General features: G+C 37.9%; 2 protein-coding genes across 24 annotated transcripts; one reads left to right on the top strand and one right to left on the bottom strand.

Annotated features, from left to right (window-relative positions):
- Nucleotides 1-4031: 4031 nt before the first annotated feature.
- CBX3 (chromobox 3) lies at nt 4032-15400 on the bottom strand. Of its 6 annotated transcripts, none has more exons than XM_025993104.2 (7): nt 14948-15329; nt 13415-13466; nt 10383-10525; nt 7935-8097; nt 7042-7104; nt 5696-5790; nt 4032-5354 (listed from the first exon to the last, which is right to left on the bottom strand). In XM_025993104.2, exons 2-7 carry the CDS (start codon nt 13436-13438, stop codon nt 5228-5230), a joined length of 615 nt encoding a protein of 204 aa, XP_025848889.2. In that variant the 5' UTR covers nt 13439-13466; nt 14948-15329; the 3' UTR covers nt 4032-5227. The 6 variants fall into 6 exon arrangements, with proteins under 6 accessions (XP_025848889.2, XP_025848890.2, XP_025848892.2 ...); XM_025993105.2 differs by lacking the exon at nt 14948-15329 and adding an exon at nt 14654-14818; XM_025993107.2 differs by lacking the exon at nt 7042-7104 and having other exon boundaries at nt 14948-15341.
- Nucleotides 15401-15482: 82 nt separating this feature from the next.
- Nucleotides 15483-26172, top strand: HNRNPA2B1 (heterogeneous nuclear ribonucleoprotein A2/B1). 18 transcript variants are annotated; one of them, XR_003234150.2, is made up of 14 exons: nt 15546-15999; nt 18842-18877; nt 18975-19085; nt 19278-19424; nt 19661-19871; nt 20011-20112; nt 20191-20271; nt 20943-21005; nt 22320-22439; nt 22692-22814; nt 23475-23557; nt 24406-24634; nt 24933-25070; nt 25618-26172. XR_003234150.2 is itself a non-coding variant. In XM_072764580.1 (12 exons), exons 1-11 carry the CDS (start codon nt 15994-15996, stop codon nt 23534-23536), a joined length of 1062 nt encoding a protein of 353 aa, XP_072620681.1. In that variant the 5' UTR covers nt 15546-15993; the 3' UTR covers nt 23537-23557; nt 25618-25963. The 18 variants fall into 18 exon arrangements, 10 of the variants coding, with proteins under 10 accessions (XP_072620687.1, XP_072620686.1, XP_072620681.1 ...); XR_012002723.1 differs by lacking the exon at nt 18842-18877; XR_003234151.2 differs by lacking the exon at nt 24406-24634.
- Nucleotides 26173-26517: the final 345 nt, after the last annotated feature.

Raw genomic sequence — 26517 nt, 5'->3', positions numbered from 1 at the left:
CCATATCACCTTTTAGATCCCAAACCTCTTTCTTGTGCAAACACATATTGGGCAGTTGCAATGGACAAAACCTGATCTTCAAACCAGTCCCCTTCTCTTTTTCCCACAGCTAATGCCCTAGTTCATACAAATGGCCTTAACTTTCTTTGACCTTTTTGTACTCTAGTATCTACGCTGAAACACACTAGTGTTTTACCTAGTGACCCCATCTGTAAAATGGGGTCAATCATACCTATCCCACATAGGGAATTTGAAGATGAAGTATGAAAAACACCACAGTGGGCAGCCCGGGTGGCTCAGCGGTTTAGCACACCTTTCAGCCCAGGATGTGATCCTTGAGACCTGGGATCAAGTCCCACGTCGGGCTCCCTGCATGGAGCCTGCTTCTCCCTCTGGCTGTGTCTCTGACTCTCTCTCTCTGTATCTCTCATGAATAAAAATCTTAAAAAAAAAAAAAAAAAGAAAGAAAGAAAGAAATAAAGAAAAAAGAAAAACACCACAGTATTCAATTGTTAGTATTTCTTTTGAACTAAAAAAACTCTTATATGTGCTCATGGAGATTTTCATTGCTTTTATAGCAAAAACATGAACTGTGATGAAAAAAAGGTTTTAAATGAATACGATTTATTTTTTTACTTCTCCAGGTAACCTATATGATTGCCTGCAGACATTTTGCAACATAACAAATTCTTAGCTCACACACACAAAACCTCACCCCCCAAAACCAAGCCTTCAATTCCCCCTCCTTGATTATTCTCTATTAGCAGATATATTAGGGACTGCCATGTATTTGAAAAGCATCACACACTATACTACATTCAGAATCAACTTTAAGAAAAATATGTTTATTTATTCATGAGAGAGAGAGGGAGAGGCAGAGACACAGGTAGAGGGAGAAGCAGGCTCCATGCAGGGAGCCCGACGTGGGACTCGATCCTGGGACTCCAGGATCACACCCTGGGCTGAAGGTGGTGCTAAACTGCTGAGCCACTGGGGTTGCCCAAGAATCAACTTCTTTGTAACAAATCAACTACTAGAGCTTTGCTAAAATCTCTTTGGTGAATATTCAAAGGTATAAATTCATTTATTCATCAGAGAACATATGAGAGTTGATGTAGCTTATGGGTTATATACAAATATACATATTATTCCCTTTCCACTGTGTATTATTCTTTGGCTTGATACCCAATTTTCATAAAACATAAAAATAATGCATAAGAATCAAATATAACTTAAGACAGCTTATTCAGCCTCATCCATTAAAACACACACATACAAATTTTAAAGTTAAAGTAGGAACTTCTCTTCCTTATCCTTTTAGGGAATGTAGCCAACATATGAGCCTAACTATAAGCTCATTTGTGGGGTGTTTAAGCCAAAACAAACCTGAGTTGTTGACAGAAAAGGAAAGTATAATCAAGCTCAAACTCATGATTTCCTTACATTTCTTTCCAACATGTATCTTCATTGCTTATTTAACGTTCAAACTTGAAAGAGGAAGATTGTATATTTAAATCTTAACAGTTACCTTAAAGGACTACTTTCCCTTACTGATTTTTTTTTTTTTTTTAGATTTTATTTATTTATTCATTAGACACACAGAGAGAGGGAGAAGCAGGCTCCACGCAGGGAGCCCAATGTGGGACTCGATCTTGGGTCCCCAGGATCAGACCCTGGGCCAAAGGCAGGCACCAAATGCTGAGCCATCCAGGCTGCCCTCTTACTGATTTTCATACGTTCCACTACTAGCCACATTGTTTAGTACATTAATACATGAGCAGAATCAAGTATCACGTCCTGTTAGGATTACCAAAACTCAGATTTCTGGCTCACGAACAAGGGATATAGAATTCATTTTCCAACAAAAAAGCAAAGCATGGGGAAAGGGAGTAGTAGACGGATCACAATATTAAAACTTCAGGTTTTAAAAGTTGCTTATTGGGGCAGCCCCAGTGGCTTAGCGGTTTGGTGCCACCTTCAGCCCGGGGCCTGATCCTGGAGACCAGGGATCAAGTCCCACATCAGGCTCCCTGCATGGTGCCTGCTTCTCTCCCTCTGCCTGTGTCTCTATGAATAAATAATATCTTAAAAAATAATAAAATAAAAGTTGCTTATTGGTAATGGTAATAAATTCAGGTCAGTGTCCCCTTCTGTTCTCAATGGTATTAAACTCAGGGGTCTTGCCACACTAAAACTTATCCAGGTATCTCAAAGATTCCAGGCCCTTTAGGAGAAAAAAAAAAAAAAAATTGTTTTATTTATTTAAAGGTTTTTAGACAGCACAAGCAGGGAGACCTGCAGGCCAGAGAGGGAGAAGCAGACTCCTTACTGAGCAGGGAACCCGACATGAGACTCTATCTCAGAACCCTGGGATCATAACCTGAGCCAAAAGCAGTTGTGTAACTGGCTGAGCCACCCAGGTGCCCTGAAAAACTTTAGTTTTAAATGCTGACCAACATTTTTGTAGGGGCATATGGTGCATATGGTTTTCTTTGATCCATAGGATCAGGCAAACTTTGTTACCTACACATTTCACTTCTTCAGGGGTATTGATGTCCATCTTGGGGTTAAAAAAAAATCAGAAATTTTCATAATAATATCTAACAAAATCTGTTAAAGACTTTACTATAAAAATGACAATGAAAATGAGGAAAATTTAAAAGACTATCCATACAATTTCAACTTCAGGATGGGAGAAATATATTTAAACAAGATAGGAAATCCAGAAGATGCAAAAACTGACAAGACTTGACCATATAAAAATTTTAAAAAGGTACAAAAGATACCATTTATGTCAAAATATAGACAATGGGAAAAAATATTTGCAACACAAAATTAAGTGTTAATATTCTTACTACAAGAACTCCTACCAATTAAAAATTTTTGTGAAGTTGGCGATTTATAGATGAGGAAACAAACAGTCATTAAGCATGAAAAGAAAGTTCAGAAAGATCACAGACCTGACAAACTAAAACATGAAACTATCAGACTGGCTAAGAAAAAAAAGTAAGATCAGTATTATTATAGTACACGTGAGTATATATGATAATGGTGACTAATGGGGAGAATAATCACTGCAAGCTTAACTTCAGTAATATATTGAAATTATCCATTTAAGGGCCACTATACATTTTATGTAAGAAGGTTCACTACATTAACAACAGCAAGAAAACTACAAATAACCTACCTACAGCAGTTGGTTAAATTGGGGAATCATCATAACAGCAGCCAGCTGTGCAACTGAAAAGATAAGGAAACAGATTTTGCCACTAGAACCTTGAGAAAGAACCAGTCCTGCGGATACCTTTTCAGGTCAGTGAGACAAATTAGAGTTCTGACCTCCAGAACCGATAATAAATGTGTTGTTTAAAGCCATTAAGCTTGATGCAATTTTTTACAATAAGAAACATACAACATAATAAAGGACAATACAAGTAATAGGAGAACAATATTGTTTCCAGAAATGCCCTTACTAAAGTTTAATATAGGGGCCATCAATTTCGGGTACAAACAGGGAGTTCAGTACCATCTATGAACCCACTGCTGAGAGCAATACTCAGTACATGAGTGTAAATAATAAACAGCTTAGTATAGGTAAGATTTCCTTTTTTTAGTTTTCTAAATTGAGGTATAAATTGGTATATTACCTATCAGTTTCAGGTATACAACATGATTAAATATTTATATTGCAAAATGATTTCTCTGTAAGGATTTTGGAAAATTAGTAGAAATGTGTCCATCACAGCCGATCAGTCCTATCAGAGTAACTTTTTTCAGATGGCAGTTTCAACAAACTAGATTCTAAGTATTAAAATTTCAGTTTATTGAAGCAGATTCCTCTCAGGCATCAAAGAAATTAATTCTCATTTTTGTGGAAATACATATTCTAATAAGTTTGAAACTGCTCAGCTCAAAAGATCTAAGATATGGATTCTAATGCTTTAGTGTTATTTATAAACATGAAGATGATTCAAAGGTGGTTCTACTCCGACTAGAAAGACAGTCAGATTTTAAAGAAAAGTCTAATCACATAAAGGAATATAAAACTATTTATTGACCACTGTTTACCAGTATTTACAATAAAGTAAACAATATACAGTTGGATAACATTCTGACTACAAAGTTATCGTTTTTCCTGGTTTCTGCTGAACCAGTAGTTCAAATACTGAGAAGATTGAGCCTACATGTTAGGAATGAGTTGGGGTGAAGAAAAAACATGCAGGTCAAAAATTTGGATTATAGAAGTCTGTCCACCCATTTATTCCAGCAGGTGCTAAATTGCAAAACATTTCTAACCACCTGGTTATGATCAGGTTCCCATGAACGAAGTCTTAGACGCTCCATGAATCATGACCTTTTAGTCAATACAGCACAAGGGTTTTCAACTTCTTGAAAAGGAATGGTTCACTAGAAGGAACCTTTAAATATCATTTAACTAAGTTTTGCTTACCTAAAGTACACCAAAACTTGTCTAGTTTTGCCCTCTGGGTGGGGAGGTTGTTGGTGGTGATTAAAATTTTCCTTTCAAGGATCTTGCAAATAAACTTGCATTTATGTGACTGTAACTAGGGATATGGATTCTGATATGGCTGCTTTTAAATTGTCCAATTTAAACTCTCTACATTATATTTAAATTGTCCAATTAATTACAAAATTTGAAAGGTTAAGGCTTCAGGAAAAATTTCAATGTAACTTTAAGTGATTTATTTCTTAAGCTGCTGAAAATGATAGCATCCCAGAAACATGGCCTTATCCATGGTTATAAAATGCTGTTTTTGTTTTGGTGAATGTTTCAAAAATAACAAAAAGAAAAGAAAACCACTTATGTATGTACTTTTAAGTATACACACAAAAAGCCCTAAATAAACAAAAAACCCAGAATGGTCCTTAGGCATATAGGAGTTAAACACAAATTCTGACTGAGTAACAACTATGAAGATTTCCCCCAACATTTAGAAAAGGTGTTCTCTGATGCAGGGGGATAATATGCCATGGTCTCAAATATTCTTTTCTGATAAAGGAAACAACTACAGAAAGCTTTTATTTGTTCAAAGTAACCAGTGCTATAGATGCAAAAAACCCCAACAACTCCCCCAATACTACTTCAAAACAAACATATCAAACTTGATTTTCATTAGAATGTTATTTCTTCACACTAATAAACCAAAAAACAAAGACCCAGATTTTATATATATATATAAATATATATAAAAAGCAACGCAAACAATTATTGAGCTTCATCTTCTGGACAAGAATGCCAAGTTAGTCTCTCTTCATAAAATGCAATTACGATCTGAGGACACTTCATATTTGCCTCTTTTGCCAGCACCAAGTCTGCCTCATCTGAATCTTTCCTGTTGTGAGGAAAAAAAAATGTTTAGTCAAAAGTCTCAACTGTTTTTGGTCAACTGAGAATGTTTCACTTAAAAAATAAAAAAATTATCATAATTTAATCAAAAGGTGCTTCAAGAAGGGTTATGTGATCCTTGTGGCTGTGTTCCAATAAAACTACATTATTCAGAACAGGCCAATCTTTGGTTTAAAAACGGAAACAGCAAAAAACTAGAATTGTCTTTTCAGCTGATATTCTCTAATGATGAAAACTATGAAACCTTTTCTAGAAAAGTCTTTACAAGTGTAAAAAGAAAATCTATTCTTACTTTTAAAAAAGGACAGCAATCATCTGTACACTTACCATTTCATGAGAAACATTAATTCTCCACTGCTGTCTGTGGCACCAATTATTCGTTCAGGATCAAGACCTCTGGCAAAGCCTCTTGGTTTATCAGCCTGATTAAAAGACATTAAGTGACTATTTACATAGGTGTTTCACGCATTTTCCATATTACAAACGAATAATAACAACTTTCAATTTGTTTTCATGAAATATAGCTTTCAAATGAAAGTGAAAAAGAAAGGACAGGAGAAAGAACCCTTATTTAGAACTAAAACACACTGTAATTTCCATTAACCTTGCAAGAAAAAACAAATCCAGATATCTACAAATATTGTGAATCTCAAGGCAAGAAAAATACCTTTCTTTATCCTAAAATATCAAAAGACAGAACTGGGTAGGCACACAAAGAATTAATCCCTTTATTTCTGCTAACTCATCAATAATGATAAATTCTTTAAAGTTAGTATTTCAAATCACTTTTAGGAATTAGTTTAAATTACCCACGTTTTTAAAAGCACACACAAAATACAATAGCAATAAATAAAAACTTCAAAACTCAGATTAATCAGTATTGTAATCAATGTGTATTATAAAAAACCTTAAAAAATACTTAGCATAAACCAGTGGTTCTAAATTTTGATGTCTGAGGACCCAAGGGGGGGGTCCCTGAGACCTTTGATGGGTGTCTGTTCATCTGCAAGGTCCCCTCCTTTCATTTATCTTTGGCTTTAGATTATCTTCATTTGCCTTCACCAAACAATGTAAGACAGCAAATCAAATGCAGAAGTAGAACTCTTAAGCTAGACACTGAAAAGATTTGCAAAGATGCAAAATGCCACTCTTATTTTTCATGAAAAGTTATGAACATTCAATGCAATTTGTCATTCTTTACCAACTACACAGATATTTTAGAAATTTAATTTCTAGTAATTAGTATTGATGGTCATACACATATAAATAAAAGTTCTCTGGGATTCTCAGTAACACTCCAGAGTTTTGAAGGGGTTCTGAGACCAAAAAAGTTTGGGAACTGCTTAGATTAATAAATCTCTTCTCCCTACTAGACTTTTTATGTCAATATCCCAGGTTCTGGAGTCAGATTACCTGGGTTAGAATGAGGACTCTAACCTTTACTGTGTGGCTTTGGGCAAGTTAAGTTAATCTCTCTATGGTTTCAGGTTCATTACCTATAAAACAGGAATACTACTACTATTGGTCTCAAAGACACTTTATAGTACATAAAATGCACACTGCTGGGCACATTGTAAGGGTTCAATGTAGGGTAACTACTGTTATTAAATAGCACTTCTGTTGAATATATGGCTGACTTTCAATTTATGCATATGGATTCTTAACATTGTTACCTTTTCGCTTTGGCTGCTAAAGCATCCAGAACCAAATTTGTAGTCAACCTCTCTGCTTCTCATCTGGAAAATGGGGATAATACCTATAATCTTAGCAGACCTGCCATGAAGATTTAACAGATTATCTATAAACTACTTGACATCTACTTCAAATGATCAAATTTTAAATCCAAAGACCTTATCAATGAATCTGTATTTTAGGTTTAGTTCTCAATTCAGAATCAAGACCCTTTCCCAAATCGCCAGCAAACACGGTAAATACAATCTGTTTTGGAGTTGAGGGTATAAGCAAGGAGTTATGTGTTTTGCCCAAAGCCACGGAGACATTCATGAAGCAAAGACTGGATCAAAATACTCCTGTAGTGAATGAACCAGCTATCTCAACTCACACCACAAAAACATGAAAAAATTTCTATTACCAAAGATTATATATTTCAAAATAAAAATGTTGTTTGGCAATACTCTGACAAAAAACAAAGAGCACATGTGAGAGTATGTTCTGTTGGTCAATGCCACTAGCAGTGCATAATCAGGATGTGCTATGTGGATTGTTTTTACTGTATTGTAAGGGATTGTAATGATCTTTGTGTTCATTGTGTTTAAGAAGGCCAATCCAGGATCACAGGAAATGGGTCTTATCAGGATTAAATCCATGAATCTACTCAAAATAACACTAGCACAACAATTTAAGTGGTTTAAGCGCTTACTGAACATTTCTATGATGTATGCTAGATCATGCCTATCCTTTTTGTCCTAAATATTAAACATTTTTTAAAAAACTTTTAAATGATTTTAAGACTATCTGAATTTTTAGAAGTATTTTAAACGTATTTTAATAGTCAAGCCATCAACCTTTTATAAAGTCAGTCTGCTGGGCAGTATTTTATACTTACAGCATCTCTTTTCTTCTTTGATTTGCTATCATCAGATTCGCTGTCAGATAAAGATTTTCTTTTTGTACCATCTTTTTCTTTACCAGCTTTTTGAGAATTAAGAAATGCTTCAATTAACTCTGGACAATCTAAATTTTCTTCAGGTTCCCAAGTATTGTCAGCACTGGGTTCGGTTTAAAAAAAAAAAATTCAATTAAATATGATTCATTGCCATCATCTACATTCATTTAAAATATATCTGAAATAAGTGCCATAATGGAGATGCTTACCATTTCCTCCCTAGCCCCATATTCTTTTGAGAGAATCTGCCTATACTTCCTGTATAAGACTCCAATAAGTCCGCAGTCTACTGTATTACTTACCTGACTCTAGCAAAATAATTGCAGCCAATATTTTTCCAAGTTACACAGACAACCCACTTCAGAATTTCTCTGCAAAGGCTTTTTAAAAGTGAGGATCCCCTATTCCCACCCTAAATTACTTTATCAGATCAGGTGGACTACGCCTCCAGTTGGGACCTCCAACACCCTGTCTGAAAACACAAAAATTCTCATGTGAGACAGTTATTTTCAATTTCTGCTGGTGCTGAAATTGGGCAGTGATAAAAAGCAGAGGCTGGCAACTGGAAAGTCAAATCCAGCTTTTGTATGTTGGATAAACTAAGAATGTTCTTTACATTTTTAATTGGTTGGGGAAAAAAATCTCAAAATGATTAAAGGAAATTTGAATTTCAGGTCCCATAAACAAAATACCATTAGAACACAGCCATGCTAAAAAAAAAAAAAAGAACACAGCCATGCTCATTTAACATAGTGTGTACTGCTGCTTTTGTACCATGGTGCAGAGTTGAGTAATTGTGAGATCTTCAGCCCACAAAGCCTAAAGTATTAACTACAGGATTATTTAAAGGAAAAGTTTGGCAACCCCTGATATAATGCTGAGATGACCATTTTCATGTGTTTTTCAGAAGGACCAGAAAGTAAACGGGTATCAATTCCTAAATATGAAAGTTAGGTAAGCCTACACTAGTGAGAAAAAGCATTTAAAAAAAACAACAACAACAACTCTATGCCCAATGTGGAGCTCAAACTTGCGACCCCAAGATCAAGAATAGCATGCTTTATTGACTGAGCCATCCAGGTACCCCCTGGGCTTGCTACCTTTGTGTTGTGCTCTGATCAAAGTCTTCACAGAACAAGAAAGAATGAAATTAATCATTTTAGAGATGTTGAAAAAGAAAGATACTGTTAACTTCTGGTTACAACTCGGGTGTTTTGATAATGTGGAGACACTAAAACTGGCAAACCTGAAATCAGAGGATACAGGAGAACCTAAGAGTTGAAGTAGAGCCTCCATTTTATAGCGTTACTCTCATTATAGACTTGTGTATTACCTAACACATTGTAATGCACATAGCAGGTTCTATCATAACTAAATGGACAAAGACAAACAGCATTTAATGTCTCATGAGATTCCAAAACAAACAACAAAAAACCTATCATATGAAGGTAATCAATTCTTTGGAATACTGGTTAAATATAATTTTAAAATAGTTCAGACTTACTTTGTTCTGCTATCTGCAGGAAATTTTTCTAGTGGCAAACTATGAACTTACATACTTTCAAGCTCAACTAAGGACACTGGAAGTATAAAATAAATCTTTAATCTTCCACTCAACTTGTAATTCCCAAAATGCTATGGAGGCAGCAAGTAGTAGATAACAGATAATCGAAGACTGATTATTTGACTAGTAGGCTCCCCCATCTTCACCATGCTCAGAAAACTATTTGTCTGTCTCTAGCTATGCATTTTCAGTATGTCACAGACCACAGAGCCTTGCTGTTTTATGGTATAAAGCAGAAGAATCCAAGTAGATTTAGCAATTTATAAAAGTTAAGTCTAAGAATGGAATTTCTGCATGAGTTATTCACAATACTACTAACATAAAAAGTAGGAGAGCAATTAGTAACAAGGAACACAAAAAGAACTAAGGAGCTTAAAAATGCCCCCATCACTTCCTAAAGAGATTAGGACACAGTAAACCTTAAGTACATAGTGTTAAGTCCTGAATGACAAGCACTTTTTTCTGACACCCATCAGTCTACTTTACATATATATATCTGTAGCTTCAATATTTTTATTGCCCTCTGTATGTAAAAAAAATAAGATCAATACAATATTCTAATTAATACATAAAATGCATTACATAGTAAACTGCACTCCTATAAATTTAACTCCAAGGCAATCAACTAATTTCAAATCTACTTGGTTACAATTACAGGCTAAATATGTGCCTGTTTTTTAAACAGATTTCAAATTACCCTGGATCAAAGATGTCTTTATATGTAAACCAATCTATAAAGAAACTGATTTTTAAAACCTGACTAAAAGCAAATTTTAAATGTCAGTGCGTGTAGTTAAACATAGTAAGAGCACCAGGTTTCTTACTCTGTAAATCCCTTCCACTTCAGGAAATACTCCACCTTCCCATTCACTACACGGCGGTCCAGTACTTTTTCCACCACAAATTCTTCAGGCTCTGCCTCTTCTACTTTTTTACTCTTTCCATTCTGTTTCTTTCCCATTTTTTGCTAAAATAAAACAAAAGAGAGACTTAAGAAACATTTTCTTTTTAAGCTTTTAAGTAAATTTTTAAGGCTAAATCATTTACTTTATTGTTACGTTTGACATCTATAATTTTTACTTCTATATCCCAGGGCAGACACATTCTGAAAAGATAAAAGTCAACAGATAATAAAAAGGAATATTTAATTCCATTTTAGTTCACACCTATCGCCCACCCCCTTCGCTGAAATAATACAATAAAAAACAAGATCTAAAAAATACTGTTATTTTTTCTAAATTAATGTCTTATCTAGTGTACAAAACCACATGTACTTGAGTTTGCACTCATTTTAATTACAACACAACAACAAACAAGTAGAAGGTATTAGAGAATGATACAATGAGAGTAATTATTAATGATAGGGCTTATTTAGTGAACCACAGTTCCATTAAAACTACAGCCCCAAACATTAATAACCCCCTTTCTCAGTATAAACACCAATGTTAAAAGTCTCGATTATACAGAAAGAGGTTAAGTGCAGAATGAAAACACAGTTCAGAATCCTGAGACCAACTGCAGAGTCAACTAAGGAGACCATGAATAGGTTAAAATGGACACTACTATTGTTCCATAATTTCTGTATAGATCACATGGAACAAAGTTATACTGTCTCTTGAAGAGGCCAAAATATGGGATCATTTTAATTCTCTAATGTGAATATCCTTCTTTGTCAAGAGTCTAAAGTTTGTAAATTCAGTTTAAACCAGTTTTTTGGTTATTTTTTCTTTTTGTGTAACACTGTAAGAAAAGCCAAAAGACCAAGCTAAAACCATGACTTTCCACTAAGTCATGAAAACTGAAAGCAGATAAAACAAAAAACTGAAATTGTTAATTAGAAGAGACTAAAAGTGGAAAATCTCAAATGTTATTTTAATTTTAAAATAATTTCAGGAGTGCTATTAAAAAAACTTAATTACCTAGTCATTAAAATCACCTCTCAATACAGCATACAAGCAGAAAAGCAACAATAGCAATACCTCAAGACTGCAGAAGGATATTATGTATTTCGAAGTGTATACTTATAAAAAATTAAAATTATCTAGAATTTAATGTAACCAAGCAAACATCTGATTTTGTTGGATATCATCTCCAAGTCAGGCCTTACAATTTTCTTTTTTTCTTGTAATTTTTATTAGTCAAGACACTTGGATATTGCAACCAGTCAGAGCTTTTGCTTCTATACAGTACAAGGAATGGTACCAAGAGAAAAGAAAAACTGTGGCACATGAAAACCTATTAGATACTGATCCTAAACGATAAACTAGCTCTGCTCATGAAGGTAAGAGATTAATAAAGACGGTAACAAAAACACAGAAAGTGAAAACAAACACCAATAAGATAAAAAAAAAAAAAAAAAAAAAAAAACCCTCGGCACAAAAAACGAAAGATTTGCTATCACACTCATAAGCTAAGTTACAACTACTCACCCTTTTCTTTTCAAAAGAAAACTCACCTACTTTCCCATCTAAATTAACACATCTCATCTCTCAAAATGAAAAGTTAGATTAAGAAAAACTTTGAAAATTGTCAAATTATAATCTTTAACAAAGAATATAACAGACACTGAGGACTATCAGAACTGTTTGCCAAAGCAAAAGCAGCATCTATGTTTGCTTTCTGTATCTCTATTCATCCTCAATCCTCAAAGCCTCAGGGACAGCTAATTCCTTCTCCCTCCAATACCTGAAGGACACAGGTAACCATACAGCCAATTCAATTATCTATCTACACTCTGGTTTACCACTTATGGAATTTGAAGGACAGTTCAATCCTGAGGGGGCACAGAAAATGCTTTGTGTTTTCCACTGATGCTTTGATGGGAATCGTTTGTGCCACAGACTCTGTATTTCTTATTTCAATGTTTCCCAAGATATTTGAGTTACATGTGCAACCTAAACCTAATGATAGCAAAAATTAAAAACCAGTGTTTTTTGTGTGAAACTCAAGGGGAGAATATACAAACCCAAATCAAAGGTTTTGCTCTATGTAGATAGTAAGACTCACCTTTAACAGGATTGCAATTATTAATGAAATGTGTTAAAATCACTGTGAGAACCATTAACTTTGGAATTTCGTGATTTTTATGTGACTCTTTCACAGTGTTTTAAAAAAGTCTGAACTTGATGGCTGAACATACAAAGGTCTTTCCACATTCATGGAACTTTTAATTAAGTGCAAAAATGCAAACTTGTGGTTTAAGAAAGTGGAGAGAAAAAATTGCTCAAAATATCCATCCAGATCTAGTCCTCTCTTCTTCCTGGACATATATCTGATTTTGTTTACTTTGTATTTTATAAAATTGAAACAATTTGAATTTAAGGCATTTATGTATTTTAGAATAACCAAGTTTGAAATAGGACATGAGCAAAGTAATTCCAAAGATTGAATGACCTTTGTCCTAATCTAGGTGTTTAAGACACCTGTTCTTTAAACTTAGCAATACTGAAAATACTTTTCTCTAGAATTCAGTATAGGGTGATTTAGGGACCGTTATGCCAATGAGCAAAGGCTCTACAGCATTGTATGCCTATGCTTCTAATCGTTCTTCCATGTTGCAAAAGTTTATTTTTATTTCAAGACAAAAACACTCTAAAATTCATGGCGCTATCCTCTCAAGATTTGGTTTCTTTAAAAGGATTAAGACACTATTAAGCCAAGGCAGTATCTCTAAGTAATGGTTTCATTTTTGCCTCTAACTCTCCTTATTACAACACTGGGGTGGGGAGGGGGTGGGGGGAAGGGGACTGGGAAATACATGTGGATGTAAATATCTCAACCACAGAGATGCAAAGTTATAATTTTAGAAAAAAATTGGAGTTAGATCCTTACATATTTTAGGTTTTAATTAACTTACCAATGTAGTTTTATTGGAGGCCATTTTTTATTGCAGACTTGAAGAGCTATTACTAGAAAAATGCATGACAGTTAAAAAGAAGTTTGCACGACAGAAAAAAGGTAGCTAAACACAAGTTTTGTTTGGATTCCAACCCCCACCTATGTATCATATATCGTAAAACTTGTACTCAAAATCCAGAGATGCAAATTTGAGTTCCTGCATTATTAGTAATCTATGCTTGCTGATACATCAGTGTTCTCACCAAGTAGGTCTAGAAAACCTTATTGGGTACAATGGTTTCTGAGACAGTTTTACAAAAGGAAAAATAGCAAAAACATTGTTTCCAATCTAAATCCCACTTAAGTCATAGCCAGCATCTTAAAAAAAAAAAAAAAAAGGCCAAATAATTTGGTTCAAATTCGACATGATCACCCAATCACAACGACAAATTTTCGTGAATTTTCCCTCTAGACCTTTTAACAATCCAAAGAGGCGCCTATATAACCCCAACTTGGTTTCTTAAAAACCCTCTCCCTTTCTAATCACTAGTTTAAAAACTGAGAAAGGGGGGAAAAAAAAACAAACATTTCGAGATGCTTTAATCCCATTTCGTGCCACTTTTAAAAAACAAACCACCTCTCCTATCCGCGCCCCGTAAGCCCCACCCTGCTTAGCAAGGCCTGAACGCCCGGCCCCCGCCCCCCCACCCGGGAGCGCGGGCCTCGTGGTCAGCCCATCCGCGGGGAGAAACAAAGGCCGCGGCCCGGGGGCTCAAGGGCACTGCACCACCGGGCCCGCGGTCTCCCCCACCCGGCCGCAGCCACGTAACGGAGCGGCCGCCGCAGCCCCGGGACAGCGGGCCGCGCTGATGCGGGGAACGCGCCGCCCTCGCAGGAGGCCCGAGTCGCCCGCCGACCCGCGGCCGCGGCGGGGAGGGCCCCTCAGCTTGATCGCCGATGGGGGAGGGGAAAGGGAAATGCGCTTTGTCTAGAAATACGGAGGCTGTCGCCGCGGCTCTCTGCCCTCCGAGGACGGTCTCGGTCCCCCCTCCCCCCCACTAACTCCGGGCGCAGGCCCGGCGCCAGGCCCGCCGCGGGGTCTCCGCTCGCCTCCCCGCTGCTTCCCGCCGGCTCCCCACTCGGGGTCGGGCGGGGAGGGGCGGGAAGCAGGCAACTGGGTGCGGGGGAATCCCCGGGGCGCAGGTGGTGTTTTAAGCACCGCCACCGAGGGGACAGAGAGAGAAAGAAAGCCACCGACTTCACCGCCTCCGAGCTGCTCCGGGTCCCGGGTCTGCGGCGTCTCCGGCCCTGCGCGCCTCAAGCTCCAGCCACATCCGAGGGGGAGGGGGCTGGGGCGCTGCGCGGCGGGCAGCCGCTGGAGGGAGGGGGGAGGGGAGGCGGTGGTGGCACCGCCCACGCCGGGCGGCCGCGAGGGGCGGGGCGGGCGGGCGCGCGCGCCCGGCGGGGGGAGGGGCCGCGCGCCGCGCCCGCCGGGAACCCGAGCCCGGGGGCAGGTGGGAGGAGGCGGCGGCGGCGGCGGCGCGGCACTTACCGTTCGCGGCGTGGCGCCGGGTGGTCCCCGGAGGGGAGGGAGAGGGAAGCAGAGGCGAGGACGGTGGCCGATCTTCCAGACGGAGGCGTCTCCGTTTGGCAGCAGCAGCGCCTGGCGCCAAAACCGGGCTCCGCCCACTTCCTCGCCCCCAGAAGCGGGTGCCTCCGAACGCTAGGGGTGAGGGAGTGAAGGCAAACTGGGGCGGGGGCAGCCGGGAGCTGAGGAGGAGAGGCCCCCTCGCGCCACCCTCTCCAGAGACCTCTCCCGAACCGAAGGGGTCTACTCCCAGGGACGTTGGCCAGGGTCAGCTCGGCGGAGCGTGAAGTACGACGTGTTGACTAGAAGTCGCTTCGGGTGTTTCCGGAAGGGGCCGAGTCAGTCCTCAGCGCGGGGCGGGGGGGGGGGCGGTTAGGGGAGGAAAGTCCCCGGAGGGAGGCTACAAAGATTATTCTGGCGGGAGGCCGGGGGGCGGGGAGCGGCGCGGATTCTCGGAGGCTTTACAGTAGGGACCACCCCCCGGGTTGAGGGGGGCAGGACTTTAGGGCCGTGCGTTAGGCTCCTCCCGGCAGCGTTAATTTCAAACTGCGCGACCGTTTCTCACCTGCCCTGCGCTAAGGCGGGGGCTGGCTCCAATTCCCTGAAAGAAAAATACGCAGCACTCGAGCCTTCCGCGATTCACGGAGGGCACTTGCGCAAGTGACGTCAAGCACCGCTACTGGCTGCCGGGGGGGGAGGAGTACGTAGCTGGCGTAAGGAGGGCGTAGAGCGTTCCCGCCATTGGCGGCGGTTAGGGCGTTTACGCAACGGCCTGACGTAGGGGAAGACGCGTTAGTCGGGGGGAAGGTTCTAGAAAAGCGGCGGCAGCGGCACTAGCGGCAGTAGCAGCAGCGCCGGGTCCCGTGTGGAGGTGCTCTTAGCGGTGTTGTTTCTCGAGCAGCGGCAGTTCTCACTACAGCGCCAGGACGAGTCCGGTTCGTGTTCGTCCGCGGAGATCTCTCTCATCTCGCTCGGCTGCGGGAAATCGGGCTGAAGCGACTGAGTCCGCGATGGAGGTAACGGGTTTGAAATCAATGAGTTATTGAAAAGGGCATGGCGAGGCCGTTGGCGCCTCGGTGGAAGTCGGCCGCCCGCCTCCGCCTGAGAGCGGCGGTGAAATTGGGCCGCTTCCAAAGCGGTTCGCCTCAGGATGTTTTCGGAGAGGGTTCGCTGGCCGGGGCCTGATTGAACAGTGTCTTCCCCACCCTTAGCCTGCCGGCGCCATTTCCCTTTGCTGGGGGTGGGGGATGGGGAACTTCCACATGGCGGACGCAGCCCTTCTTCGGCGAAAAGTGGGGCGCGGAGGCGGGAATTCTTACTCCCTCTTGAAAGCACGCTGATTTGGGGGGCCCGGCCTCCCCGCGTTTTGAGCTTTTCGGCGGGCTTCGGCTCCTCCTGAGGGAGGCTGCGGAGCTTCCCCTCCCCCCTCCCCTCTCCCGGGAACCGGATTTGGCGGCCGCCATTTTCATTCCATTCCTTCCTCGCAGCGTTTTTCTTTTCAACCTCTGGATTCTGCTACTCTGCTTCTTTTATCGAAGAATAAAAGTGGTTAACTATTTTTCTTTCTTTTCGGGCCACTTTCATGCCGTTTCGAGGTGGATTACGAGTGTTTTGTGAGCTTGGATCTTTAAAAGTCCTGCGCACCTCGTTAGAGGCTCTTTCCCTTCCCCTCGATGAAATGGCGCCATTGCGTTCAGAAGCCACACCGAAGAGCGGGCGGGTGGGGGAGTCGGTTCCCCGGGGCTGGTTCGCCCTGTTTAAGAGGAGGTAAAGCCACCCATGGTGTCGGGCCCAGTTTTAAGTCGAGCCGTACCACAAAGAACATTTCGTTTTCCAACCTCTGGTTTTTTTTTTTTCCCCCCTCTGAGTAACGGTTTTATCTGGGTCTGTGGTGGTTAAAAAGCTAGTTGAGTCACAGGAAACTTTAAAAATAAAAATTGGGAGCCATTAAGTGAGTACCGATTGTGGGTGGCCGTGGGGAAGGAGGTTTGGGGGAGGGTGTCGGTTTCACAATTTATTTTCCTGAAGGATTTCCTTTTGAATTGTAGGATTTATTTGTTTTTAAATAGTACTTTTCTTGGGAAAATTAATCTTTACTACCAAAGACTAGAGGTACTGGCGATAAAGTAGAAATTAAAGAGGAAAGTGAAAAATGATTTTTTTTCCCTTTAGTTTGGTTAAAACGTGGCTCAGTCCTTCGTTACGAGAAACGACTGGGCCACCATGTGTTTGAACTTTGTCATTTGCTTTTCTCATCTATGTTTGCTATGATGGTTGATGATTACATTGATAAGAATAAGGTCTCGAGCGAAGGGGGCCTGATTGGGTATTTTCTTTGACCTTAAGCACACTTATAAAATAACTTTGTAATCGATAGTGGACAATCGGGTAAGTTTGGAAAAAAAATGAGGTAAGTAATGAATTTTGCCTTTTGTTAGTGATGTGTAAAAATTATTGTAAATGTGCAGCTTTTAAAAAATGCGTAGTTTGGGTTGTAAAAGACCAAGTTACGCTAATTAAATAAATTACCTTTATTTAAGTACCAATGTCAGATAATCGTTTAACGGGCTATTTTTGAGTGTTTTAGGAGTTTGATAGGTTTTTGGCCTTTAAGATTTTTCACGACTTTGGGAACTGTGCAGGGAAGTCTTAATTGAATGCTTATCACTGTATTTTTTGAGCTGTTGGGGAAATTTTCATGCATAGAGGAAGAAATCACAACGGAGTTAGCTGTAATACTATTTGCTGATAATTATTTTCTGTTGTATGGAAAGTCATATTTGACCTGATTTGTATTGTACACTCACTTAGTTGCTTCTAGACGTTATAATTTGTTGTGGTATCTGAATATTTAAAATTTTTAACCTAGGCATGTGAAAGTGTAGCAACCCATTTTTTCTTTTAATGACAGCTGAAAATCTAGGGCTGTTGATGCAACGTATTTGCTTGGTGGTTTATAGGGCTTAAAATTTTTCAGCCCAGGTTTCCCCACACACACTTGTAAAATCAGAGACATTTGTGCTGTGTAGTTTGCCAGATGGCCTTTAAGGCCAGTACACCTGAGTTTTTGAGGGGGGAGTTTCCTCTTCAATGAAGTGTAAATTGTACAAAACTACTAAGTAGTTAGCAGTGAGCATTTAAAGTGTTACGGTTTTTGATTATAGCAAACATTTTACTGCATTTTATAGTTTAGTGTAATAATCTGTGTTCTGTAAATACCAAAACTAAGCGCCTACCAAAAACCAGGTATGTTAAATTTTTAAAGCTCTAAATACCCGCTGTTGGTCATAAAAACATTTGTTCCTTGGTCAGAAAAAAGGCAGATTTTATAAAGATATTTTGCTATATACATTGATTGTTAAAGTTTTCATCTTGGAGAGAGTGGGGTATGAAGGGAAAGAATGGTTTTTCTTAGCGGTTTTTTTTTTAATTGAGATACAATAGAATCACCACCAGAGGGAGCAATAAAGGGAAAATAAATGTCACTGTTAAGACACTGAATCCTGATATGGTAAATTACACGCTATAAGTAAAGCAACAGTTTTAATGTTAAGCCGTATGTTTATAATGCGTATTTAAAAGCCAGTTCTTTGTTTTGAGTAATAGGACTGAATGCAACTTTTTATAAAAGTCACTTAAACCTTCAGTGACCAATGACTAGGTTTGTTCCTCTCTTCCGAAAGTTTGATAAAGGGATGTTAAATGTATTCAAAATAATGTCGAGTAAATTTAGATCAAGCGTTAATGATTTTTGAAACTTGTGTAGATCAACTGGGGCAATTTTTTTGGTGTAACACAACTAATATGCAGTTTAACATATGGTTTAAATTTGATGTAAGTTTTTTTTTTCCCCCCCAGAAAACTTTAGAAACTGTTCCTTTGGAGAGGAAAAAGGTACTCTGCCAGCAGGTCACCTCATATTTAAGAATTTAATTTCCTGCATACAAAGAGGAAATGTAAATAAAAATTGAAATGGTGTTTTCGTTTGCAGAGAGAAAAGGAACAGTTCCGTAAACTCTTCATTGGTGGCTTGAGCTTTGAAACCACAGAAGAAAGTTTGAGGAACTACTACGAACAATGGGGAAAACTTACAGACTGTGTGGTACGTTAAATACAAAAGTACTTACAGATACTAGTCTTTAATTTGTTGGGCTACTGGGCTTAATGAGATATTGAGTAAATGACTGTGAAAATCATTTGAATGTGTTCATTGTGAAACCTGTAAAGTCTTTTAAATACGTAGCTCATAACAAGTAGTGAGATGAGATGCTAAAGTTTCCCCCTTGGTTTTAAGGTTATGAGAGATCCTGCAAGCAAAAGATCAAGAGGATTTGGTTTTGTGACCTTTTCATCCATGGCTGAGGTTGATGCTGCTATGGCTGCAAGACCTCATTCAATTGATGGGAGAGTGGTTGAGCCAAAACGTGCTGTTGCAAGAGAGGTGAGAAAGAACGTTTTGAATCTTGCTGAAGTTGTCGGTTTTCTACTCTTTGATTTTCCCTAGATTTACATAGTTATCAAAAAGCTGGGTTATTGTCATAAGTTATTGTCTTACATGATATTTTATCATAGTATAGATGTCACAAAGATGGTACCATCTTTGGTACTGAGAGAGTGCCTTAAATCATGTTTTGGTTACTTTCGTTAAAATGATTTTTTTTCTCCCCATCATGTCAGGAATCTGGAAAACCAGGGGCTCATGTAACTGTGAAGAAGCTCTTTGTTGGTGGAATTAAAGAAGATACTGAGGAACACCATCTTAGAGATTATTTCGAGGAATATGGAAAGATTGATACCATTGAGATAATTACTGATAGGCAGTCTGGAAAGAAAAGAGGCTTTGGTTTTGTTACCTTTGATGATCATGATCCTGTGGATAAGATTGTGTGTAAGTATCTAAAATTAGTAGGTGTGGCTCTTTACATAAATAGTACGTTTTAGATTTGTTAACTATTAAAAGATGAATTGTACAAGTTTCCTATTGATAAAGAACGTTGGCATAATGGAGTGAAAATTTTTCATTGCAGTGCAGAAATATCATACCATCAATGGTCATAACGCAGAAGTAAGAAAGGCTTTGTCTAGACAAGAAATGCAGGAAGTCCAAAGTTCTAGAAGTGGAAGAGGAGGTAATTTTTAACACTCACTTAATTATTCGTTTAACTATTCGAATTAACACATGTTACTAACGTGGGTATTTACTACAGGCAACTTTGGTTTTGGAGATTCTCGTGGTGGTGGTGGAAATTTTGGACCAGGACCAGGAAGTAACTTTAGAGGAGGATCTGGTAAGATCAAGTTCTAAGTGCAAGAATGGTGACTATATGCTCAATTAAAAACTCAACTTTGCTGAATTGGATTTATTAGAAAATCTTATTTTAAAGAATTATTTCAACACTTAAGTAAATTGTATTATTTTGGTGTGGGATATTTTGAATTGGCCAGGTAAGAGGAGATGGTTAAAAATCGAATCTTATAAATTGTAATCCAAGATAATGAATTGGAGTGGTCTTTTTTTTAAAGTGATACTTACTGTAACTACCCAAAAAAAAAAACAAATGGGGGTATTCCTGAATGGGAAGTGAAGACTTTGTGTAGAGACTTTAAAAGGTCTGTATCAGTTAGTTAAATGGTTTTTGTCTTTAGGTTTAAGATATAATTGAATTACTAATGTAACCAGATGACAAAAGAAAAACTATTCCTGCCTCCATCCAAGGTCATTTTGCACATAAACAGAATCTCTTAAAATTGAGTCTTGCCAAGTCCGGGCCCCCAAAGGAGACAACTATCTTGTGAGATTTAATTATGTACACTTCTAAGGGTAAAGTAGTAACAATATTACAGCGCAAAGAGAGTGGTTCCTAATTTCAATTGGAGGTATTAATAAAGAATGCAGAGAAAGGGTAAGAAATTGGGGTGAATAGGGTATAATTTTTTGATGATTTTATGTCTTTAACAGATGGATATGGAAGTGGCCGTGGATTTGGAGATGGCTATAATGGGTATGGAGGAGGACCTGGAGGTCAGTTTTTCTGTGTTTTAGTTTATGTGCCTTACAAGATTTAAGTGCTACATGTTTAGTTTAGTGTATACATTAATTTTAAGATTTTGACATTTTATCTTTTGTAAAGAGTTTAGGTCATAGTGGTTCAATTACTTGGCTATTCATTCCTTTGTAATTTGAGTCTTAGTTGTATATCTTAAGGAAAGAGTTTTTCCTTCTTGTGTTAGTACAGGTCGCAAAATCATTTGGGAGGGTTTTAGTAGAGAATTTAAAGGTCCTGTCATGCTATCCCATTGTTCCTCAAGCAAAGGATTATATACAGATGTATTCTATATGCTATGTTCCTGGAAAACAGACCAGGAGCTATGAACCATGGTCAACACTAAAGGGGAACACATTTAAGATAATTGGAATATCTTAAAATAGTCCCTTAACAAGATAAGTCCCCCAAGGTAATTAGTAAGAAAAAAAGTCACTTAAAGACCTTCCTAAAAATGCACAGTTGTATTTCCGGGCCCAGCTAAAGTTGTGAGCCACTCTTCTTTAATAAGTGGTGAATTTAGATGTATATTCTGTTGGGAGTACAGGAAAGTTAATACTTGCTGACACAAGTCTTAATAAGAATACTGTATTAAAAACTGTGAGCCTAGTAATCGATCTAATTGCTGGTTTTGATACTCCTTAAGCATGACTAAGTAACTCCTATGTCTTAACTATTTCAATTTTGCTTTAAAATCCAAATATTAATTTGGTATTAGGAGTAAGACAAGTTCTTCTGTTTCAATAATTTGACACTACCGTTTTGTTTTTTAATTTCGTGCAAGTTTGCTAATTTCTGGTCCTCCCCCCATTTCTACTCAGAAGAAGGGTGTAGTGGGCACATTCTTTAAGAAACCTGGGAATTCATGGGGAAAAAAAAAATCTATGAAACTAAGTTATCTTTTGGACCAGTAGGGGTGTGTCAGGCTTTTTTATCCTGCTAACCTATGCCTTTTGTCTGCCCCCTCAATCCTTACATGAAATAGAAATATTTCAGGATATCAAGAGAATCCTTAATGTCTTTACTCTTAAGGGAGAGCTGTGGCATTGCAGTAATTCATAAAGGTTTCATCCAGTTGATTGTGAACCAGGTGTTCCCTGCCCCTAATTTTTTTTTTTTAACCAAGGATAGGTAACTACTCTGCCCTTGAGGCTATTAAGGAAGATATTTCATAGAACAAATATTTTGCTTATAAGAATATGTGTTTTGGAAAACTGGAAATGGGTTTGATAAGACAGTTCAAATGCCATTGAAAATATTAAGTAATTACTTAAAGGCTTATTTTATAATAGGTGGCAATTTTGGAGGTAGCCCTGGTTATGGAGGAGGAAGAGGAGGATATGGTGGTGGAGGACCTGGATATGGCAACCAGGGTGGGGGCTACGGAGGTGGTTATGACAACTATGGAGGAGGTAATTCACCTGCAACCTTTATGTGGGAATTTGGATTGAAATTAATGACTTTTAACACATGAGATTTTCGTTTCAATGTTGTCAATAGTTGTCTTAAAATGTAGAGTTGTAGATAGGTGTCTTGCATTTATTCTGATGATTGTTTCTGTGGGAGATTTGTCCTAAATATGCTTATTACCATGTATTGCTGGTTTAATGCTTCAACGTTATTTTGAAAATCATTATGCAAAACCTATTCCAATTTTTTCACAGGAAATTATGGAAGTGGAAATTACAATGATTTTGGAAATTATAACCAGCAACCCTCTAACTATGGTCCAATGAAGAGTGGAAACTTTGGTGGTAGCAGGAACATGGGGGGACCATATGGTGGAGGTAATTTATTCTACAATTTTTGTGTTTAATCACTCATTTAAGAATGGAAGACCTCCTCATTGCTAGTTTGGGTAACACTTCCATTATAACTCTGTGTTAAAGGAAATGGTGGGTTATTCAGTGGTTTTAGAATATTTAGGATTTGGGAAAGTAGGTTAGACCTTTCAGATGGGGGGCTCTTTCCTTGGCTAATTATTTAATTAGAGAAAGCCAAAGGAAATTGAGCACATTGCAAGTTGTATAAAGTTCTAGGAGTTCTGTCTTTGAAAGCTAATTTAGTGTGAATATCCTGAATTCTTACTCAACGTATTTCAGGTCTTGAGAAAGTTTGCGGTAGTCGAACCAAAACTTTTTTTTTTTTTTTTTTAATGCATCTTGTGCTTGATGTATTTTTAATCCTCTACTTACTCCAATTGATTGTGGTGGACAACCCTCTAAAGGAATCACAGTAAAATGTTCTCAAGTGTGTAAGGGCAAAATTAAACTTTTTGTGAGTCTGGATTATCTCCCAAATAATAGGTTAGCTAGAAGTAACAGGTTATGAATTGCATGGTTTGAGGAGTGTATGCCTATAAAATAGAAATCAAATATAGGTAGTATTAGGTTTATTATGGAAAAAGGAAGTAAGTTTGCTTTCTTTTGCTGTTTCAATAATTCTAGGAAACTATGGTCCTGGAGGCAGTGGAGGAAGTGGGGGTTATGGAGGGAGAAGCCGATATTGAGCTTCTTCCTACTTGCCATGGGTAAGTAGCTTTTGAGTTTTACATTATTATTGTCTTGGGAGATCTAGCTGCCAGGAGTAAAAGCTTTTTAGGATCATGTTATCTTTCCTTAAAATCTGGTTAGATGGATAATTTCATAACCTATTTTTTTTTTACTCTTTACTTCTGTTGAAACAGGCTTCACTGTATAAATAGGAGAGGATGAGAGCCCAGAGGTAACAGAACAGCTTCAGGTTATCGAAATAACAATGTTAAGGAAACTCTTATCTCAGTCATGCATAAATATGCAGTGATATGGCAGAAGACACCAGAGCAGATGCAGAGAGCCATTTTGTGAATGGATTGGATTATTTAATAACATTACCTTACTGTGGAGGAAGGATTGTAAAAAAAAAAAATGCCTTTGAGACAGTTTCTTAGCTTTTTAATTGTTGTTTCTTTCTAGTGGTCTTTGTAAGAGTGTAGAAGCATTCCTTCTTTGATAATGTTAAATTTGTAAGTTTCAGGTGACATGTGAAACCTTTTTTAAGATTTTTCTCAAAGTTTTGAAAAGCTATTAGCCAGGATCATGGTGTAATAAGACATAACGTTTTTCCTTTAAAAAAATTTAAGTGCGTGTGTAGAGTTAAGAAGCTGTTGTACATTTATGATTTAATAAAATAATTCTAAAGGAAATTGTGTAATTATAGACTTTTTATTTTAAATAAGTTAAGGAGTGGGTAGTATAATTAAGGTCCATTGCAAAGCTGTTGTTATATTTGTGTAAGATAAATGCTGGTCAGATAATAAGTGTGTTGTCTGCAATTCATCAGGATTAAATTATCTAGATAACTTAAGGGATATCTCTGCAAAGAGAAACACCTTTTTAGATCTTTTAGATGCTGCTTCTTCAATGCAAGGAAAGGAAATAACCCCAGCGAGGTACTCTTCAGGGATACAGGTCTAGTACAAGAGAACTCTTGACGGCTACTAAATTCAGCCAGTCTTAAAAAACTGCGCTGTTTCTACAAAGCTTTAACTACAGTAGTTTATAAGGATGACAACGAAAGCTGAGGGTGTAGAGCAAAATAGTTCTAAGCTTCAGTTAAACTTCTTTAGGTAAGATCTTATTTACTTTTCCTTTCTTAATTTTCCTCCCCAAAAGATAAAACTAATACTACTCTTCAATGGTCTTTCAGTATAGTGGTTCTCATGTAGTTTAACATAGCTATAAATTTGAGTTTAACAATTTATAAACTCAAGAGAATAATCTTATAAACCCTGTTTTCCAATCTGTCATTTACTTAAATTATTTTGGTTGTTTTTCCCCCCTTTTTTTCCTTCTTTCCCACCCCCTTCCCCTTCTATGAAGATTCAGGTGCTTAACATATCATTTTTTTCCCTGCTGGAATTTTAGCATTGCTATGAACCATGGACACGTATATTCTGCTGCCACAAAGACTGTAAAGTGCTTCATTTCAACAGCTGAGGCGCAAGCCAAGTGATCATTAATAAAGCTTTTCTTGGTTCCTTCAGTGGTGTTGGTAGTAAAATGGTAGGTAAAAGTTAGGCTGCAAGTTCAATAAATCATGAAATTACCCATCATTACACCCTTGTGTATTCACTTTCTTGGATCAAGCATTTTGAGTGAACTAGTGGTTTTTATTAAAAATAAAGACATTTTGTTCTGTTATATGGTTGTTCTAGTTTTATATCCTTATCAGGATCAGGATCAGGAGAAGGTAGGGTAAAATGGTTGAAACTGTTCCAGATGGTAGTTTATACTTTTAATGAATAAAGTGTCTACATTATAAATCCTGTATGTATCCAGTACTAAATATTTGGGTTTAAATATGGTAATTCTTTCCCAATCCCCTACCTTATAGGAGAGATGTAGGTTGGCTGCTGAAATTCTTTTCTTAGATGTCATCAGAGTTTGATTTGCCTGGCTTTATTGCCTTTTCAGGAATGTGATAATCAGGGCATATTCTACTGTATGCACCAGTGAGTCTTCTTTGATCCTAAGACCACCACTGAAGTTGTTTAGGTTCTTTGGACAAACATGATAAACTTCTTCAGATACTTTTTTTTTCCTTTGGCAGGAAGGTGTCTTGCTGCAGGTAACTAATGAAGAAGTGGTCAACCACAGAATCTTCAAGAAATAAGAAATTCTGTACCATCTGAAAGTAGTTCTTGTTGGTGCCTTCATTTAAAAAAAAAAAAGCACTTTAAGATTAAAGGGAAATGTTTTCTGATAAAATACAAACTTCATTTAGTTACAGGTTCTTAATATAAAACAATTACAAATTGAGTATTGTTTGTAAAAGAGTAACATCAAATAAGCTAGAGAGAGAAATGTATCATGTTTTAAAATAGGTTTTGTGAGTAGACAGATTAAAATTCTATTTTAAATATAAAGTTTATAAAATAAACACTTTTGTATTCAAATACTTGGTGTAATGTTTACACATAAAATGTGTGAATCTTGTTCTATACACATTCAGTTGTCTAAAAGATTGCCATCCCCTAGATTTTTAAAGCAGTTTCACAAAGCTATGCATATTGCCATTTTTCTTTCAGTATTGATAGTCAAATAAGAAACGCATTGTGGACATTATTGGCTGTCCCTAATAAAATGCCATTCTTTATATACTGTACATTCAGCGTTTGAATACTGCTCTAGTTTTCTGGCTTTAACTTGTATGTTTAACATTGCTGGTGGCGTTTTTTAAAAATATTTAAAAAGCTAGAGTTGTCCCAATTAAGTTGACTACAAAGCACTGAGAATCTGTCATGTTAGTTCTCTCAAATGTCAATTACCTTCATATGCATTCTAAGTTAGTTTCAGTGGTTGCCTTTTTAAAGGGTTAAACATGGTTGGACAGACCATAACACCATAACAACAAGCAGTGACTTTACTTGGAAATATTTACCGGAAATAATTCAAAGATAGTAAGGTTGATTTAATAACTTTTTTTGCTTTAATAATGAGGTATCTTTAC

This window comes from Vulpes vulpes, chromosome 7 (genome assembly GCF_048418805.1).
Source record: "Vulpes vulpes isolate BD-2025 chromosome 7, VulVul3, whole genome shotgun sequence".
In the NCBI taxonomy this organism is placed as follows: domain Eukaryota; kingdom Metazoa; phylum Chordata; class Mammalia; order Carnivora; family Canidae; genus Vulpes; species Vulpes vulpes.
The sequence above is the reverse complement of the archived record's forward strand: the minus strand, read 5'-3'. Positions and strand labels throughout refer to the sequence as shown.